Consider the following 18,421-nt stretch of genomic DNA (forward strand, 5'->3'; position numbering starts at 1 on the left):
CGCAGAGGGTTCCTTTGCCAGCACACACAAGACTCAGCTCCCAGCAGCTCCTGAGAGTCTCAGACTCCTGCCCCAGCTTTAGGGACGGGGGTGTCTTTCCTCCCCTAGGCAGCGAGTTGGGTTCCTGGCTCACCACCCCCCGCCCGGGTTGGCTCAAAGCCTCTGGCATAGCTACTCACCAGCTGCCGGCCAGCCTGTGCATCCACGGTGTTCTGGTGCCCAGCAGCTGCTGGGCGGCGCCCCAGCTGCACCTGCCCAACGTGAGCTGCAGGATGCGGTCAGGAAAGGAAGCCGGGGCCCCGCGCCCAGTCACCCTGGGGATTCCCAAGAGTGGCTCACAGAGGGCAACCAGAGGGCACAGTCTGGGTTGCTGAGCATGCACTCCTCACCCCAGCCCCGGAGCCAACAGAGGGCACGGAGAGCACAGGGAGGGGCTTCCTTCCCTCCCCCCACGTTTCACCCCAAACATCCCCCCTTTGCCCTGCTGCCCCCACCATTCCGGCCAACCACCTGTGTAGGGAGATGGAATCGGCAGAATCTGTCTTGAGATTCCATCTGCCGCTTACTAGTTCCGGTTTTAGACTGGGGCATTGACTGTCCTTATGGGGCGCTGGGACCCACCTCCTTGTTCTGGAGCCTGGGGGCCTGAGTCTGGCCTGGGCAGGGGGATAGAAAGCAGGAGGGTGCCAGCTGGAGTCTCATTTCCTCTCCTCCAGCCACAGGGCCCCACCCTCACCTCACCCTTCTTACCTTGTAAGCCCCGCCCTCAAATACTGGGAGCCGGCTGAGTTTCCAAAGCTGGTACATGAATCACTTTGTGGCTTATAAATCAGTCTGATTTTATCCCAGGCCCCAACTTGCTGGGAAGGCAGAAAAAATTCCATTTTCTTATACAGGACCCCGAGGGCTTAGGGGAGCCCCCAAAGAAAGTGCCTGACCTCACCCTTCCTGCTCCGGCTCCTTTCGCAGCCGGGGCTCCCCTCTCCCTACACACCAGGGAAGCTGCCCGTCTGGGGACCCAATTCCCACCCTGCCCATGTCCGGCCGCTTCCCTAGGGTACCCTGGAAACTCCTAGCCACGCCATTTGTCAAGTCCCCTGGCGTGGTCTCAGTGGGGATCTGCCACTGTGTTTCCGTAAGCAAGCACTTGATGCTGGGTGACTCCAAACAGAAGCTAACCCAGCTCCCACGTCCTTGGTGGGACCCCATCGCAGACAGCGGATGTGTACAGGGCTCCCGGGAAAGGGGGTGAGGGGATATAACCTAGTGAAGGAGCCTGAATGGGGGCGGGGGCACCACTTCACTTCCTTTCCACCGGAATCCAGGCTTCCAACACTGGTAGGGAGCAGGGTGTGCATAGGGGGTGTTACCGACCAATCCTGCTGTAGGCTAAGTGCCCTAGAGGGAACAAGTACGCATGCATTTAAAGATACTTTCCCTCTCCGCCCTTAAGCGTTCCAACACTCCCCTTTCCGTGTTTTCCTCAATCTTCACCTCCCGCTCCCTCCCCCATCCCCGGGACAGCTCGGCCCGGCTACCTCCTCGCAGTGGACGCATCTCAACCCGCTCTCCCAGGCCAGAAGCCGTGCTCCCTTTTCGCGCCTGCCCCAGGCTGCAGCCTAGAGCCCCGGGTGGCCCTCTGCGAGGCCATCCCCGCTCCAGGCCTGGGCTGCGCACGGGCGCCCTCCTGCGATGGGGCTGCAACTTAGAGCACCTTTGTGGAACAAATGAAAGCCTAGCCAGGGAATGAATGAATGAGGAATGAATGGGAGAAGGAGGGGCCGCCGTGGTACCCAGAGAGCGGGAGGAGGGGCTCGGGGAGCGGCGGGTGGGTGCGGGGAGCCTTTGTCGGCCCCCAGTCCCAGGACTGCGCCGGACGCGGGAGGGGAGGCCGCCCTGGCTGGACCAGGCGCCCCGGTGCGCATTCAGGATGGGGGAGGTGGGCAGGCGTCGCCGCGGTCGCCTTTCATCCGCTTCTGTCCCCCGCCTCCACTCCCGGGGTCTCCCGGAATGAAGAGTGCCCCCTGCCCGGCCGGAGCGCGCGGATGAAAGGCGGCTTCGGACCCACGGGGGAGCCAGCTCCCGCCTGGGCCGCGGAAACTGCCAGCGCCGGGGGTGTGCCGTCCGACGCGCGCGCCCGCCGGCGGGAGGAGGGGGCGGCCTCGACCCTCCAGCAGTCGCCCCCGCGGGACGGACCCCTGGCGGACACCCGGGCGCCCAGACGACGCGCCGCCGCTTCCAGGCTGCGGGGCAAGGAGCCCTAGTCCCCGCTCGCTGCGTCCCCCTCCGGGCCGGGGGCGTTGGTATGCCCCAGGGGACAGATGTCTCGGGATCTTTAACATTTGGGATGCTGCAAATGCCGAAGTTAAATGAAATACCTCCGGGGAGGGAGGGTCGAGGGGAGGCCCGGGCGGCGAGGAGGCGGCCCCGACCCGCAGGTTCCGCCGGCGCGAGGCGCGCGCGGGGGGCGCACGGCGCGGGAGCTGCCCGGGACAGGTAAGGGGGACGCGCGCGGGGGCGTGCGGCGGCGGGGGAAGCGGCGAGCTCCTGACCCACGTTCTGCAGCCGCGGCGGAGGGGCCTGTGGGCAGCCGGGCGATCCGTGCCGGGGGCGGCTACCCGAGTGGCTGCCCGCGGCGCCCGCTTCCAGCCCCGCAGCCCCGCAGCCCCGCGCCGGCCACCTTCCCCGCGCCCGAGGATCCCGCGGGCAGGTTCTGGGCGCCGGGACGCAGTCAGACAAAAGGAGCGGCGTCCCGGCCGGCTTGGAGGAGGACGGCTCGGTGGGGGAGGGGAGCGGGGCGGGCCGGACAAAGGCGCCCTTCAGAGACGGCCCCGAGGTCCGGTGGCGGGCGCATTCCCGGCGGCCCCGACCGCCCCTCCGGGGCCCGGGAGGGGGAGGCGAACACCTTTCTGGATGGGCCGGGACCGAGTGGCAGCGGGAGACGGCTGGGGTGGGGGGAGGGGGTCTCCGTCCCCTCGTGCCGGGAGGGTCCCGGGCCGGCGGCTTGCTTCCCAATTCATTAAGTTTCTGGAGTGCGCGAGGCCGCCCTTGGCCGTGGACGGCGGGACGTCGCCCGTGTTGTAAAGCACTCCGGGTGCGGCTCACGGGCGCCCTAAAGGAGTGAAGGCGCGCCCTTTCCAGGGGTCCCCCCCGCGGGGCCGCCGGGGGCGTTCCTGGCTCGGGACTGGGTCCTAAACCAACACCCGAAGGGGAGGGGCGCCTTTCTCTTCCGGGGGAGTTGCCGAGCCCGGATTCCAGGTGCGCCCGCCGCTGGGCGCGAGCCCCGCTTCCCACCTGCCGGTGGCCGCGGCCACAGAGCCCCCGGGCGGCGCGGAGCGCGGCGTGAGGGTCCCAGCTGACCGCTGCGGGACACCGACTGTCGGATTCCAAGCTGGCCTTTCAGGGCGATGGGCTGGATCTAGCGGGGCGCTCTCGGCGTGAAGCTTGGCTCACTAGTTCCCTACCGGCCCCCTGACCGCCCCAGGATCTGCGGGGCCGGTGTCGGGATTGGGAGGAAGCGCCGAGGGTCAGTGCGAGCTCGCTGCACGGATGGATGACCTGGTCGTTGTGCACGGAGGCATCTGGATGGAATTCAGGGCTTTTCCTGAAATGCTGTTTATGCCCACTGCTTATGAGGTGCTTCCCTCGCTGGAGTGCCTACGATAGCCAGGGCTGGGCCAGGCCTAACCCACGAGGCGTAAACTAACCGAGTCTGCCAGAGTGCTTGAGCCAGCACCTGCTGCCTCCCCAGCTGTGCGTTAGCAGAAAGTGGAACTCGGGACACTTGTGTGGGGTACAGGAGTCCCTAGCGGTGTCTTAACCGCCCTACCAGACACCCACCCCATCATTTTATTTGACAGTGTTCAAACTGAGGATCTGTGACTGATTCTAGAAACTTCCACCAGCCTCCACCTGGAGCTGGGGGATGGGCCAGGAGGGAGAAAGTGCTCGGCCTGGGATAGGTGGAGTCTGCTGTATTGTGATGCACTGTGGGTCTGGTGGGGAGGGGACTTCACCAGTTGGGGGTTGTCCCCTGGAAGGGCCTCAGCTGGCAACAGCAAAATTGGTCAGCCTACGGGACTGTAGGCTGGTGGTTGTTTGGAAAGAGGGTGTGTGCCGGAACGGGCAGGAGCTGGGGGGAGGGGCCCTTGGCCAGGAGAGGCATGGGACAAGGTTGGAGGAAGCCAACTTCCTCCTCCCAGCACCGGGAGATCCAGGAGGAGATGCTGGGATCTGGGGGTGCAGCTTATCTCTGTGGGCTCTGGCCCCTGCCTAACCTGACTCTGCTTCCCCTCCCCCACAGACCGGCTGGATTCCACACAATTCCACTTTTACCTCAGGGGTTCATGGAGTGGGCAACCTAGAGGTATAGCCTTTGTGTGTGTGGATAACCAGTTGTGTGGTCTCTGCCCCCTCGTGTTTGGGAGAGTCGGAGCTTGGGGTCACAGTGACCCCTTTTTCCTTGGGTCCCAGGGCCCAAGGGCCTTGGCTGCTGCTGGCAGAGACGCCTCTGCAGGTGGAGCTGCAGCCCAGGCTTCGCAGTCCTGGCCCAGGAAGAGAGCAGGTCTGGGTCTGGAAGCACAAGCTGGGGCCCTTTGGCATATTTGTAAATTTCCTGACTGTGAGCTTCAGCTGGAGCTCACACGCTAGCCTGGATTTCAGCAAAGGGCAACCAAGGTACCAGGCAGGCAGGCTGCCTCCCCCAGGGTCTCCCCAAAGCTGCGGAGACTGCTGCCTGCTTTGGGGCTGCCTCCTCCAGCGCCCCAGCCTGGCCCGGAAGTGCAGAGGCCCCGGGCTGCCAGCAGCGGGATTAGTTCAGGGAAGGGCTTGCTCACCTGCTCCTCCCTCTGACTCAAGTCATAACAAGTAACCTGGTTCCCCTGGCCCTGCTCCTGGGAGGGACGGCCAGAGGTCCTCCGACCGTGGCAGCGTATAGGGTGCGGGAGCCTGGCCAAGGGGAGAGCGTCAGGCTGGAGACCCCCTGAGACATGTGAGGACCCCCCCGCCGCTGACCTGGGTGCAAGGGCTGTTCCTGAACTCCTGGACTGAAGCCCGGAAGCAGGTGAGGGTGGGGCCCATGGGAGCCAGACTTTGGTGCTGGGGCCTGGGGTAGGGGTACGCAGGAGGCAGTGGCCCTAGGGATGCGCGCCCCTTTGCCCTCCCAGCTCACGTCTGGGGTACAGGGACACTGGCTGAGGGCTGGAATGTGGAGCCTGTTCCCTGGAGTTATTCATTTTCCTCCTACAGTGAGGAGCAGGAACCGACAGGCCCGGGACCTGGCTCTGGGGACCCATCTGTGGTGGGGGAAGCAACTCCTCACTCTGCCCCATCTTTTCCTCTCATCCTGGCTTTGGGGGTGCTGTTCAGCCTGGGCTAGGGCTGGTCAGGGCTTGGTGCTGAGGGTCTGGAAGGTGGTGGCCAAGGAGGGGACCTGGAGGGAGCCCGGGGATAGGGCTGGGGGTGGGGCTGTCACCTGAACTGCTTTTATCTGTAAGCGCTGGTCTGGGCTCTTAAGGCCCACTCCCTTCTGGGTGGGGGACACCCTCTGTGACTGTGAGGGTGTCCTCTTAGGGGGCCTTGGCCCTGTCTGATCGTCCTCCCCTGCCCCTGAAGGGGTGGGTGGTGGGGAAGGGGCTGAGCCAAGCCAGGTGGCTGCCCCAGGCAGCGCGGGCCGGGAGTACAACCGAGCCTGCCGCCAGTGCTCCAGACTTTCCGGTCCTGGGCCCTTTGCCCTTCTTGGAGCAGTCAGCCCAGAGCTGAGACCAAGCGCCTCCCCGCTCCCGTCCCCTCCTTGGGGCCACACTCTGGGAGCCCCTTGGGAACCAGGGGCTGAGTGGTCTAGTGATCACAGCTCTTCCCAAGGCAGCTCCTTTGTGGTTAATAATTAATTAGCAAGTGTGACTAATTAGTGGCTGGCCCTCTCTCAACACCTAGTCCAAAGCAGAAGGGCTGAGGCTTGGACTGGGCCCTGCCCCTGGCTCCTGGGAAGGGTGGGGGAGGCTGGGTGCTTATCTGCTGGAGGGAGCAAGGGAGGAGGCGGGACCAGCTGAGCTCGGAGTCCACCTCTAGGACCCAGGGCTTTCCAGCCTGTGTGGCCAGATCTTCCTGGCGCCCCATGTCAACTTAAAAAAAAAAAATCTTGTGCATTCTCTAGACTTCTTGAAGAACTTTGCCAAGTGGGAGGTGCACCTGTGGGCCACCTCAGTGCTTGGCCAGGCTGGGCTCGGTGGTCCACCTGCCCGAGGCCCACCTGGCTGTGCTGGCCGCTGCCACACCTTGGCTCAGCGCTTCCCGGGAGGCAGGATAAGCTCCAGACAGAAACTCTGAGGACTTTTGGACTCTTGCTCAACGGGCTGACTCAGGGAGGGTTCTTCTTCTAGACTACCACCTCAGCTCCACCCGTCCTCTTCCTTCTGCCCCCAGCAGCTGCTGCTGGGCTCTGGCCCCGGGACCCCTCACAGGGGTGTGAGTTTGCCGAGAAGGAAGATGTGAGCACAGCTGTTGAGATACATCCAGGCTTGCACCTGAGCCTCCCTGGCAGCTAGAAGCCTGTGGGCTCCATTCTGGCCAGGGCAGCTCTGTCCTGCTCACTGCCCGCCATCCCTCACCCCCATCCAGCACGCACGCCTGACTTCTCTGGCTGTGAGATGGAAGGGATGCAGGCTGATTCCTCCCAGAACACTCTCCTGGGGATAGGTGGAAGCTTCAAGTGAGTGGCTACACCTGCCTGTAAAGGAATGACCTGGTGCAGCTTCACAGGCCTAGATCATGGCCTTGGCCGAGTGTCTCAGAAGCAGCTACCCCACTGGAACAATAGGGCATGGCTCAGCTGAAGCTAGCTGGCCCCATGGTGGGGCATCTCCCCACCACCACCCGTGGCTCTCAAGGGCGGCGCTGCTGCCAGCCCCTGTGGACCCAGCCCTTCTGGCCTAAAGAGGATGCCCACCCTGGGATGGGGGGTTCTGGAAACATCCTCGTGTCTAGTCCCTACCCTCACACCCCTCGCCTAAGCTCTGCTTGCCACCAAGACACTTTGCATCCAGCTCTTTTGTTACTCTTTGCTCTTGCAGCTGGAGGGGCGCCAGGCGGATTGCACATCCCAGCCCAGGCTGCGACCGGCATCATCCTTCACTCATCCGCGCCCACTCCACGCAGACGTCCACCATGGAGGGTAAGGAAGAGGTCAGTGACACAGACAGCGGCATCATCCTGCAGTCTGGTGAGTGCTTGGGGAAGTCCCGCTGTGCCTGGACCCCGGGGGCCAGGAGGGTGCGGGATTGGGGGGGGGAGGCAGCTCTGGAATCCTGCCAGCAACAAGGACCTGCTGCCCGCTGGGCTTGATCCCCAGTGATTGCGAAGAAGTGGAAACATCTCCTGTGGCCAGCATTCCGGAGCCCAGTGCGAGCTTGCTGGCCTGGACTTGCCTAAGGACAAGGGAGAGGAGGTCTGTGTGTCAGAGACAGGCAGCCGGAGAACGGCAGAGCAGACAGACAGCAGAGACGCAGGGCTAGGGTGCAGGTTAAGCTGTGGTGTATGATGTGGGCACTGCACACTGGCCGCTCCGTTTCTGATCCAGCTGCCCGCTGATGCATGTGGAAAAGCAACAGAGGATGGCCCACGAGCTTCGCTTCTTGCCACCCATGTGGGAGATGTGGCTGGCGCTCCTGGCTTCACCTCAGCCTGGGCCTGGCTATTGTGGACACTGGGGGAGTGAACCAGAAGATGAAAGGGCTCTTCCTTCTGTCTCTCTCAGCATATATATATCATTCTGCCTTTCAAATAAGTAAATCTTTTTTTTAAAAAGGAGCAAGACAGAGAGAGGAGGGGAGGAAGTACCCTCCGCTGTGCAGGTCACCTGGTGGTGGTTCAGCCCGCCTGCTGCCCTCCTCTCGCACACAGAGCTGGCAGTGGCCGACGGACAGCCCAGTGCTGTGTGGCTATGATATGGCACACACTCCAGTGTAACGTGGCTTCCTTTCTGATTCTGTGTCCCTGCTGTCCTCCCACAGGCCCAGACAGCCCTGTCTCCCCGATGAAGGAGCTGACCCAGGCCGTGCGCAAGCAGCAGAGGGCCCTAGAGGCACGCCTGGAAGCCTGCCTGGAGGAACTGAGGAGACTGTGCTTGAGGGAGGCGGTGAGAATGGGGAGACCCTGCTCCCCACCATACCAGGGGGTCATTCCTGAGCAGCCCGGCTCCATCCTCTGGGAGGAGGGGACCTCTTGTGGGATTGTGGCCCTCTTAGGGGTTCTGTGGCCTGTACTCTGGGCTGGGTGGGCAGCCCCGACCTAGACACAGCTGACCGCGCTTTCATCCCAGGAGCTGACGGGCACCTTGCCGGCGGAGTATCCGCTGAAGCCGGGGGAGACGGCCCCTGTTGTGCGCCGCAGGGTCGGGGCTGCATACCGGCTGGCCGAGTGGGCCCTGCACCAGGAGGTGAGTGACCTAGGGAAGCCCATGTGGAAGGGAGATAGAGGCAGCCTGGCACTCAGAGGGGGAGGACCCTGGCGTGGCTCTGTGGGCAGGAGGCTGTGGCACAGATATAGGGCCGGTTGGTACAGGTTACTCTGGTCCCCAGGGCTGTGCCACTGTTTGGCCAGTCGGAAGGAGGCGGGAGTGGTCCAGGCGGCCTTGCCTGCCTAGCCCTCTGGAGCAGGAGAGAAAGTGTCCCATGGTTCCCCACCATCCTGGCCCTGCAGGTGGCCTGTGGGCCATTCCTGCCTCAGTATCTTCTTGCTCTGCTTCCTGGACGCTGCCTTCCTCCCCTGCCACCTGCCACCTGTTCCCTAACCCCCACACTCTACCACCCTCTGAGTCTGGAGCCTCATCACGCTCCCTCCTCAGGACCCCCTGAGCAGCCTGGAGCGCCAGCTGGCCCTGCAGCTGCAGATCACTGAGGCTGCGCGGCGCCTGTGCCTGGAGGAGAACCTGGGTCGGCAGGCACGGAGGCAACGGAAGCAGGTGGCGTTGCAGGAGGAGAGAAAGCTGCGGGAGCTGCAGCACCATCTGGGCGAGCGGAGACGCAACAGCGAGCCCCTGCCCAGCCCCGGCAAGCCCCCTCCAGGCCCAGGTGAGCCAGTCTGCCCTGCCCCAGGGAACCCCCTCTGGGCCCAGGTGAGCCCCTGCCCAGTCCAGGTAAGCTGGATCTGGGTCACTCTGCCCAGCTCCGTGTTTAACACTGTACCTGGGCTCCCATTGGGTGAACTTGCTTTCCCACTCTGTAATCTCAACTAGCCTTCCTCTTGCGTGAAACCCTCCTCCCATCTCAGCACACAAGGAGGTTTCTTCCAAGACAGGCTGCATTCCTAGGACTGCACAAGCCCAGTCCAGGGCTGATACAGCTGGAGTATTCCAGACCCTCAGGGCTTGTCTGGGTCTGGGGAGTGTGAGGCTCATATAAGCCCCAGGCTTAGCTGAGGCCCTACCCCTGCCAGATTAGACAGCCCTTGGGGTGCACCTGCCATGCTTGGCTGTTTGAGGGGCTCACAGCTGCTTGTGGCGGTGTTCAGGGTGGAATGCAGCACTTCTGGTGTGACACCCTGACATGAGTAGCACCTTCCACATGCGTCCTGCTCTTGCCCATGTCTGTCATTCAACCCCTGAGGGCCTGGTGGTCGCACAGCCCGGGGCCAGCATGAGGTGTCTGTGGTTTCCACCCAGATGAGCTTCCTTCCAGCAGGTGCTTGAGCCCTGAGGTGCGACAGCTTCTCTTTGCCTTGACCTAGATCCAGTGGATCAGGTCAGGACTTGCCGCCTTCCATTCCTCCACTCCAGGCCCCAGTGCAGCCCCGCCCCCTCGCCAGGCTCTTCACCTGCTCCTGCTCTGCCTAGCTGGACTAGGGGGCTGCAGCGGGTGGTCGCTGGGCTCGACTTGGAGATGATTGGCTGCTCCCAGCCCTGCTGTGAAGGGCCCGTCTGCTGCCTCTGTCCCTTTCTGAGGCTTGAGCTCCTGTCCCAGGAATCTGTGCTGTCATTCATGGTTTTAATGCAGAATGGAACACCCATGTCACCTCCAGCAGCTAGGAGGAGGATGACAAGGGGGGAGGTGCCTGCAAGGGATGGCAGCTGGTGTAGGGACCTGGCAGGCCGTGGGGCCAGTCAGGTCCAAGAGGCAGACGTCTCCCTGGCCAGAAGAGCCAAGGCCCAGGGTACACTCCCATCCCCAAGGCTCTAATGGAGAGAAAGTTTCCATTGCAGGCTTGGTCCCCAGGACTGGACACTCCCATGAAAGGCAGCTTTATTGACTTGGTCCCAGAAGTCCCCAGCCTTGCTCTGTCTCCCAGGGAGCCCTTGGGTGGGGTGCACTTGATTGCAGCTGGTCTCAACCCCTTCTGTTCCCCTGTGGCCTTGGCACCTCCTCTGCCTATTGAGGGCTTGTGCCAGGCTAGCACTGTGCTGTCACCATGCTACTGCCATTGTGATCAATGGCTGCTTTGGGTGGGAGTCGGGCACAGACCAGTATGTGCCCAGGGTCCTGAAATGACCCTCCATGGGAGGCTGAGCGTCCACAACCTTATGGCCCTCTGCCCAAGGGAGGAGGGGAGCATGGAGAGGAAACCCCTTCCTCCCAGCTCATGGTGCCCAGATCCTCAGCTGTTTGCAGACAAGTAGCTCGTGCTGCTCTGCCCAGCTCTGCTCTCTATTCTCTAAAGAAAGAGAAAGTAGAAAGGAATTCATCATTGGTTTGTAGCTGAAAGTTAAAGGGGGCGGGGGTGGATGGAAGACAGAGTAACTCAAAAAGATAAACCCCAAAAGCAGAAACTGCCCCACCCACCCTCACCCCCACACAGGAGTTGCTCTAGTTGGCAGTCATGCCCGGTGAGAGTAATTAGCACACAGCAGGTGGCAGGGTGCAGCAGGTGCTGAACTTGCAGAGAGCCACGCCAGCACACCCTGTCTCGGGGTCTGAAAGGTGCTCTGTGGGTGCATGCTGATCAGCAGCGCCAACAGGAGCAGCTGTACTAGGATCTCTGAGGCGGTGGGATTGATTTTATTTTTATTTGGAGAGAGGAATTAAACAGAGGGAGAGGCCAAGGAAAAGAGGAGAAGGCTTCCATCTGCTGGTTTACTTCCCCTAATTGCCACAACTACCAGGGCTGGGCTAAAGCCAGGAGCCAGGAGCTTCTCCTGTGTTGGGACAGGGACCTGAGCACTTGCACCATCCTTTGCTGCTTTCCTGGGCCATTAACAGGAAGCTGGATCAGAAGTGGAGCAGCCAGGACTTGAACCAGCACTCCGATGGGACGCTGGCACTGCAGGTGGTAGTTCATCTTGCTGCTCCTCAGTAATAGCCCCAGAAGAATGACGTTATTATTTTTGGCAGTTTTACAAATTTAGTTCTCATCCACATGGACTGCAGGTTTTTGAAAGTGGTGACAGGTACACAGGTAACAAAGTGGAAAGCTTGTCAGGTGGATCTTCATCCTCATGCGTTTTCTGGACAGTCTCACACGGTGTGGTATGGGACGTTCCGTATTCCTTTGGCCCGGGCAGCTTGGTTGAGCCTGGTATCCATGCGCACACCTGGAGCCCCCATCTCTTTCCTGGCAAACTTGCAGATCTCTTTGAGCGCCGGAGGAGCACGCTTCTTGGAACCCACCACTCATGGATGGGCTTGAGAATGTTGATAGTGTATTTCCACGTCACCACCTTCTTTGTGGGAGCCATCTTGTAGGGCCAAAGCTGGAAAGCGGATGTTTAAAAATTGATTTATTCATTTATCTGAGAGAGTGTGAGAACTGCCTCTTCCTCTGTTGGTTCACTGTCCACATGCTCACAGCGGCCCCAGCACAGGGCTGAAGGTTTGACTCGGAGCCAGGGACTCACGGCAGGTCTGGCCTGTGGGTGCCGGGAACCCAAGTACTTGAATCCGCCCCTGGGTGTCCATTATCCGCACACAGGAAGCTGGGCTCAGGAACCAGAGTCAGGCGTGAAACTCAGGTTAACTTCCTGGCTGCTAGGCCTGGCTCCCATCCAGGAACTGAATTCTGTGTTTTATTTTGGTTTAATGGAAGTAGCCACAGGGGACTAGTGGCGGGGCCATCTCTGCTGTTCTGGTGGGATGAGTCCTGGCCGTAGGCAGGAGCAGGGCTGGGCAGGGACAACAGGGCAGTTCCCGCACAGCTCCCCACCTCTCTGACTGCCCTCTGTGTCACACCCTCTGGCCTCTGCAAGTCCAATCTGCATGTTTCTATAAAGATGGGGGTACGGGCGGCAGCAATCAGCATCTTTCTTGCTAGATCACTTATTTAAACCAGAACTCATGATCAGACCACGAGAGTAACAATTCCTCCATCTCTCCGACCTGACGTTTGCAAAAAGTAAAACCCTGCACTCTGACTTTGTCAGAGCTCAGAGGAGGGCAGGCTGGGCAAGTTTTTATAAAACGGAACCAGAGGTGGCCCCTCAGCTATCATTTGCCAGCCCCTGTTGTAAAGGATGCCAGTGAGGTTGGAGTTGTCAAGGGCCGAGACCCTAGTACACTGGCAGTGTGCTCTGGGTTGGCCTCAGCCCTGTTACCCACATCGGCCAGCACAGAGCAGTGGTGATCCCTGGCTGGTCCGGAGGCCTCTGTACCGTAAGGACGGAGAAAGTTGGGGCACTGGAGAAATGTGAGCGAGTCTTGGCCTTCCCTCACCTTCCTTCTCTCCTGGCCTCTTCCAGAGCTCAGCACCTCGGATGACAGCTCCCTCTCCGATGGGCGGCTTCTGGAGGAAGGTGAGAGAGGCAGCTGGGGCTGGTCCTGAGTCCCGGGCTTTGACCAAGTCTGCTGGTGACCTGGTCAGAGCAGGCCCTGCCGCTGTTAGTGAAGGCAGGGCTGCCAGACCCACTCAGATCTGGCCAGCTCTGCACCTGCTCAGTTGAAGGTGGAGGTGTGGTGCTGTCTCCCCATTCTATAATTAGAATCACGCAGCCCTGTTTGGACCCTGGGGCCATCTACAGAGAAGCTGGCCCTGGGGGTGAAGAGGCAGGGACATATCTTTGGATAAGAATGCTGTTTACAGACCCTGGGCCTACTGGGGTCAAGGTGGATGGCGGTCTGGTGCAGTTCTGCCCAGGGGAGTGCCTGGGCCATTAAGTACGTGGGAACATGGGTGCGGCCAGAGCAGGGAGGAGAGGTGGCAAACGCAGCACCTGCATGAAGCAACTTTAAGAATCTAGAGTCTCAGGGGCAGCACTTGCATGTGGCATAAACTGGGTTAGGTGGGGGGAAGTCAGCCCCCAGAAGTAAACTAAAATAGGGCTAATAGGGGGTAAGAAAAAGTGCCAAAGGAGAAGAAACCACACCTTGGGGCTGGAGCCATGGGCTGGGGCGTCTGGACAAGCCAGCCAGGGGAGGGGGAGCAAGGCTGGGACTGCAAGGTGGTTGCTGGGCCGGTTCTTCCAGCCCCTGCCCTTACCAGCATTCTGGTCCCTCCCACCCTTACCGCAGAGGAATCCCAAGTGCCAAAGTCTGTCCCGGAATCTCCAGCCCCAGCTTCCCGACCCCCACCACCCCAGAGCCTGGAGGGGCTGCAGCCAACAGCATTGCAGATGGGGGACCTGGAGAGGGCCCCCATCCAGAACAGCCCCTGGAAGGAGACAAGCCTCGACCACCCCTACGAGAGGCCCAGGAAGTCTTCAGAGCTTGGCAGCGAGTCCAGGTCAGAATGGGGAATGCCAAGGAGGCTGGGCAGGTGGCCGTGCGTGAGGGTGGAGCTGGCAACTTTGGGGTCCCCTGTCACTGACCACCCCCATCCCCTTTGTAGCAGCCCTGCCACCACTCCGCAGGACGGGCCCAGTGTCTCCAGTGCATGGCTGCTAGAGCCTCCCACCTACCACATGGTCCCCTTCCGCAGCGTTCCCGGCCAGCGCCAGGGGCGCACTAGTGCCCCAGCCACCCCCGAGATGCAGGGACGGAGGGGCCAGTCGCAGTCCCTGAGGTAAGAGACCGGACACTCGATGAGAGGTGGGGTGATGACCGTCCAGGCCTCCCAGTGTACAGGCAGGACAGCTGTGAGTGACACACGGCTGTGTCCGTGGCAGTTCCTTAGCTGCCTGGGGAAGGAGGCTGTCCCTTCCAGGCTCTGGCCTTGCCCGATGCCGGTGCCACAGGCACCCGCACACTTGTTTTGCTGCCCATCACCGGCAATGCCATCCTGAGTTTCATCCACAGGGGTGATTGGACAATCACTGCAGTGCAGAGCCCGTGGCCCTGTGGGGACTGCCATGTTGAACAGGTAGTGCTGATTTGAAAGGCAGAGTGACAGAAGCAGACGTCTTCCAGTTGCACAAATGGTCAAAAATGGCTGGAACGTGGCCAGGCTGAAGCCGGAAACCCAGGACTCCATCTGGGTCCCTGACATTTGGTGGGGGGGCAAGCACTTTGGGTCATTTTCTGCCTTCCTAGGTATGTTAGCAGGGAGCTAGATCAGAAGCTGAGTAGCCAGGACCTGAACCTGTGCTTCCATGTGCTAGCACCACAAGCAGTAGCTTCACCCCCTATGCCACAAGGCCAGCATCGGAAGCTTGTCAGTGTCCAGAAATGACCTCGAGTGTCTGTGGATCTGAGAATCATCTGTGTGGGCTCATCTGGCTCTCTGCCAAGAGGGTAGTAGTTTGACAGGCTGGGTTAGGGCTGTCAAGCACCTTCAGTTTGCTTGGCTGGTAGCCCTGACTGGCTGCAGCTTGGGATAGCTGTTCCTCAGTGAGGCAGGGGATGCTAACAGCTCAGGTACCACCGGCATCCGATTACGATGTGATGCCTATATGATCATTTTAAAAAGGTAGCGTCGTTCCACATGGCCTGGCCTGTCTGTGTCAAGTACCGCCTCCTGTTCCCCAGTCCTCCCCACCCCCTTCCACGGGAGCAAATTCAGTGCCTCAGGAGCTGGAGTCCACAGCCTTGGTGCAGCAACCTGGTGTGAACTGCCAGGCTATGGGTGAATCAGGGGCAGGTTCACACCTGGGGAGGGAAGGTGTGTGTTGGCAGGTCCCTGCCTTATCTCTGGTGGGGATGGGGGGAGCTTTGGCCTTCACCACAAACAACAGAATGTAAAAATCAGTCATTTGGGTAAAAAAAAACAAAAAAACAATCAGTGTGATGTCTGCACGTGGAATTTCCCCCATGCACTTGTTTCTCCCGGTACAGGGTAGATTCCTTCCGGGCTGGCCCAGAAGGCCGAGGCCGCAGCGCCTTCCCACGCCGCCGGCCCACACAATACACCGTGACGGTGCCAGACTCGTGCTTTGCCGCCAAGCCGCCGCTGCCGCTGCACCCTGCTTACCACTCCTGCTCCGAGGACAGCGCCTCGGATGCCTCCAGCATCTCGCACCCCACTTCGCCTGGCAGCAGCAGCCCGGACATCTCCTTCCTGCGGCCCCTGTCCCCAGCCCAGTACCAGCGCCCCCGCGGTGCTTGGGGCTCTGTCAGTAGCGGCAGCAGCAGGGAGCTGGCCGCCCACTACTCCAAGCTGCTGCTGCCCAGTGGCTACGTTCCGGCTGGGCGCTACGTGATGGTGGCCGAGAGCCACCTGCCTCCGGCCGAGTGGGAGCTGCGGCGCGCCATGGCGCTGGGTCCCGCCTGTGAGGCTGATGGCGGCGTTCCCTTGCACTACCAGCGGCTGCTGCCGGCCCACAGCCGCCTGGTGCGCACGCCCTCCCTGAAGGACTGTCCCACGGGCCGGAGCATCAGCAAAGCTGCGGTCTCGGAGGAACTGAAGTGGTGGCATGAGCGGGCGCGCCTCCGGAGTGCCCGGCCCCACTCGCTGGACCGTCAGGGCGCCTTGCGAATCAGGAGTCTACCCCCTGGGAGAGAGAGCTTCGGCCGGGCCCTGGGACCCCGGACTCAGGTATGGCTGTTCTGGCAGGGGTAAGGAGATGACGCCTATGGGGATGGGCTGCAGTTCTAGCCCGGCCAGTAGAAGGAGGGACATCCCTGACGCAATTAGTCCCTTCATTTCCTGACTCCAGGGTAGGAGGCTAGTGGGGGAGACAGCAGGGCAGAAGCAGAGTCCAGATAATGGGATTCCAGAGCCGGCCACAGACCTTACCCAAGCCAGGAAGCAGGTGGCAGGGTAGGCGGCTGACAGCAGGGACCCTGAGCCAGAGCCCGAGGCTGCAGCTCCTTACCAGCACGGTGAATGGGCAGTGGGCCTCCTGTAAGGGCTAGGAGGAGGCTAAGAGTGAAGATGACCAGAGCCAGACATAGTGCCACAGCCGGGCCAGGTTGGTGGGTGGCATGCTGGCGTGGGACAGAGGGTAGCCCTGGTTTCCGTGGATCCGGTTTCTTCATTCCGGAGTGGAGATAATGCATGAATCCCGTCTTTATTCTCCCTCCGCGGCACGGAGGGCCTGCGGGGGATATGCTCCAGGAGTTCCCAACAGGCTGTTCCTTTGAGACCCAAGACTGCTGGCAGTCCAGCTGCGAGGACCTCCCCTCCCACCCCCACACCCCCCGACCCTTCCGGGCTGCACTTGTCCCTGGCCCAGGCCACACCCTCTCCAGCTGACGCAAGCTTGAACCTGATCTTGGCCCAAGCCTGCCTGGGAGGGTGATGAGCGCAGTGAGCCAGAAGAGGTGGGCATGGGAGGCCAGGGAGCCTGCCGCAACCCGCAGGGACCCAGGGTGTGGGGAGCCTGTCCGTGGCTTGGCAGGCCAAGGTCACACACCCAGCTCTCCTCGCTTCCTGCCCCTCACAGGTGCCCGCTGTCCGTGTGCTCCGGAGATCGCCCGAGGGGGCCCCCGTGCAAGTGTACGTCCCTGACAACGATGAAATCATCAGCCAGGTGTAGCGCATGCGCATGGAGGCCGCTGTGAAGGACCAGACCCCCCCACCCCACCACCAGCAGTGCCTCTTTCAACTCCTGGCCCCCATCGCAGGCCGATGACCCGGAGTGGAGACCCATCTGTGTCCGTCGTCGTCCCCCACCCGGCCCTCCGCGGCTGTACGCTGAGGACTGTGTGTGTGTGTGTGTGTGTGTGTGCAGCCTGGCCCTGAGAGAGGGGATATGCTTCCTGCCCTCCCCCACCACCCCAGGGTGGGGCCCCCTGGACTTACAGCCTTGCCTGTGTGGTGGGCGCAGTTGAGGGGGCCTGCTCAGGTCCAGGACTCACGGCCAATCACCTCTGGCCGCCATCCTGCCATTGACGGCTGTGGCGCTGGCTCGCTGCCATTTCCCTGGTCTCTGGGGACCATAGACTGGAGGGAGGGGGCTCGCCCTCCCTTCTGTAATGTGCTCCGTGATGCACACCAAGAGAGTGGCCTTGTCCTCTGGACCCTGCCATTGCCTGTTCCCTAAGTCCTCACACAGGGCCTCCCATCACAGTTCCCCGTCCGGGTCATGTGGCTCCCAGAACCAGCCAGTGAAGGCTGCGTCGTCTCCTGGAGCCCCTGAAAATAAAGCCCTCATCCTTGCCGAGATGCCTGCCCTCTCAGGACCCGCTTGTGGTGGCCGAGGAGGTGGTAGCTTCCGCTACCCGCCCAGCCACACTTTGAAAGCCCTCGTGTATGCCCACGTGGAGAGGGGAGATGGTGTTCACAGGGGGCATGACAACACCGTTCCTGGCTGCTGAGCCTGGGCCGAGCCTGGGAGCTGCCTGTGCTCCAGACCTCCTAGTCCTCAGCCTAGGGCCCCCTTGGCCACCAGGTCAGCTCCTTGAGGAGGGATCCTGCTTGGTTGAGGAAGCACCCAGCTGAGGCTGGGAAGGGATGAGGAGTGGCCTTTTGCTGGTACTGAGCTCCCCTCAAGTCCTGAGTGCAGCAGGACTGTGGCTTATCCCAAACCACCCATTCCTGAGGAGAGCTGCGCTGAGGGAACTGCAGAGCCCCGAGCAGGGGTGGCAAGGATCTGCGCTCTACAGCCAGCCCGGGGGCCTCAGGAGCCACGCCAGGGGCACACCCAAGCAGTAACTGCTGGATCCTGTGTTCCCATCCTGGGCTTGTGTGGGTTTGGTGGTGCCCATCTGAATAAAATTTGTTCTGTATGAGCCAAGAACTAGAGTGGTCTTTTGTGACAAGCTTCCTATCCAGCTGGTCTGGCCGGCTCCCTGGGGAGCACATGGGGTGGGTCTGGAGTGGATGGAAGCCAGCACCAAGCAACAAGGCTCCTTAGGGTCTCCTGTCACCCCAGGCATAAGCGGTGGCAGTGGCTGAGAAGTGGGGGAGCCGGCTTTCCGAGAGGCTGCTCCAAGGTTGGGTGCCTGGGTGCCAGCCTGGTCAGGGCTGGGATGCTGTATGCCCCTGTCGGAGGAGGGGGCAGGGAGGAGCTGCTCGCAGCTGGGAGCACCTCCTTGCCTGCCCAGCAGGGGCCGCCCAGGGCTGGGAGCACTGCGCCCCCTGGAGCCAGGAGAGTCCTACAGCCTGACCTGAGGAGCCTGGCCTGTCACGGACAGGGGGTCCCGGATGTCTGAGGGCCTTTGTGGATAGCTGTGGGCAGTGTCCT

The 18,421-nt window shown here is 61.6% G+C and overlaps 1 protein-coding gene across 3 annotated transcripts; it reads left to right on the top strand.

Annotated features, from left to right (window-relative positions):
- The first annotated feature begins 2,305 nt into the window (after nucleotides 1-2,305).
- On the top strand, nucleotides 2,306-16,771 carry INAVA (innate immunity activator). 3 transcript variants are annotated; one of them, XM_040985208.1, is made up of 10 exons: nucleotides 2,306-2,496; nucleotides 7,071-7,219; nucleotides 8,010-8,134; nucleotides 8,318-8,434; nucleotides 8,843-9,068; nucleotides 12,662-12,715; nucleotides 13,431-13,641; nucleotides 13,747-13,920; nucleotides 15,129-15,828; nucleotides 16,679-16,771. In XM_040985208.1, the coding sequence occupies exons 1-10, from the start codon at nucleotides 2,306-2,308 to the stop codon at nucleotides 16,769-16,771; spliced, it is 2,040 nt and encodes a 679-aa protein (XP_040841142.1). The 3 variants fall into 3 exon arrangements, with proteins under 3 accessions (XP_040841142.1, XP_040841143.1, XP_040841144.1); XM_040985209.1 differs by lacking the exon at nucleotides 2,306-2,496 and adding an exon at nucleotides 15,986-15,989 and having other exon boundaries at nucleotides 7,130-7,219; nucleotides 15,129-15,764; XM_040985210.1 differs by lacking the exons at nucleotides 2,306-2,496; nucleotides 7,071-7,219; nucleotides 8,010-8,134; nucleotides 8,318-8,434; nucleotides 8,843-9,068 and having other exon boundaries at nucleotides 12,677-12,715; nucleotides 13,433-13,641.
- The last annotated feature ends 1,650 nt before the right edge of the window (nucleotides 16,772-18,421 follow it).

This window comes from Ochotona curzoniae, unplaced genomic scaffold (assembly GCF_017591425.1).
Source record: "Ochotona curzoniae isolate NIBS_2020 unplaced genomic scaffold, NIBS_Ocur_1.0 contig_430, whole genome shotgun sequence".
Lineage (NCBI taxonomy): Eukaryota > Metazoa > Chordata > Mammalia > Lagomorpha > Ochotonidae > Ochotona > Ochotona curzoniae.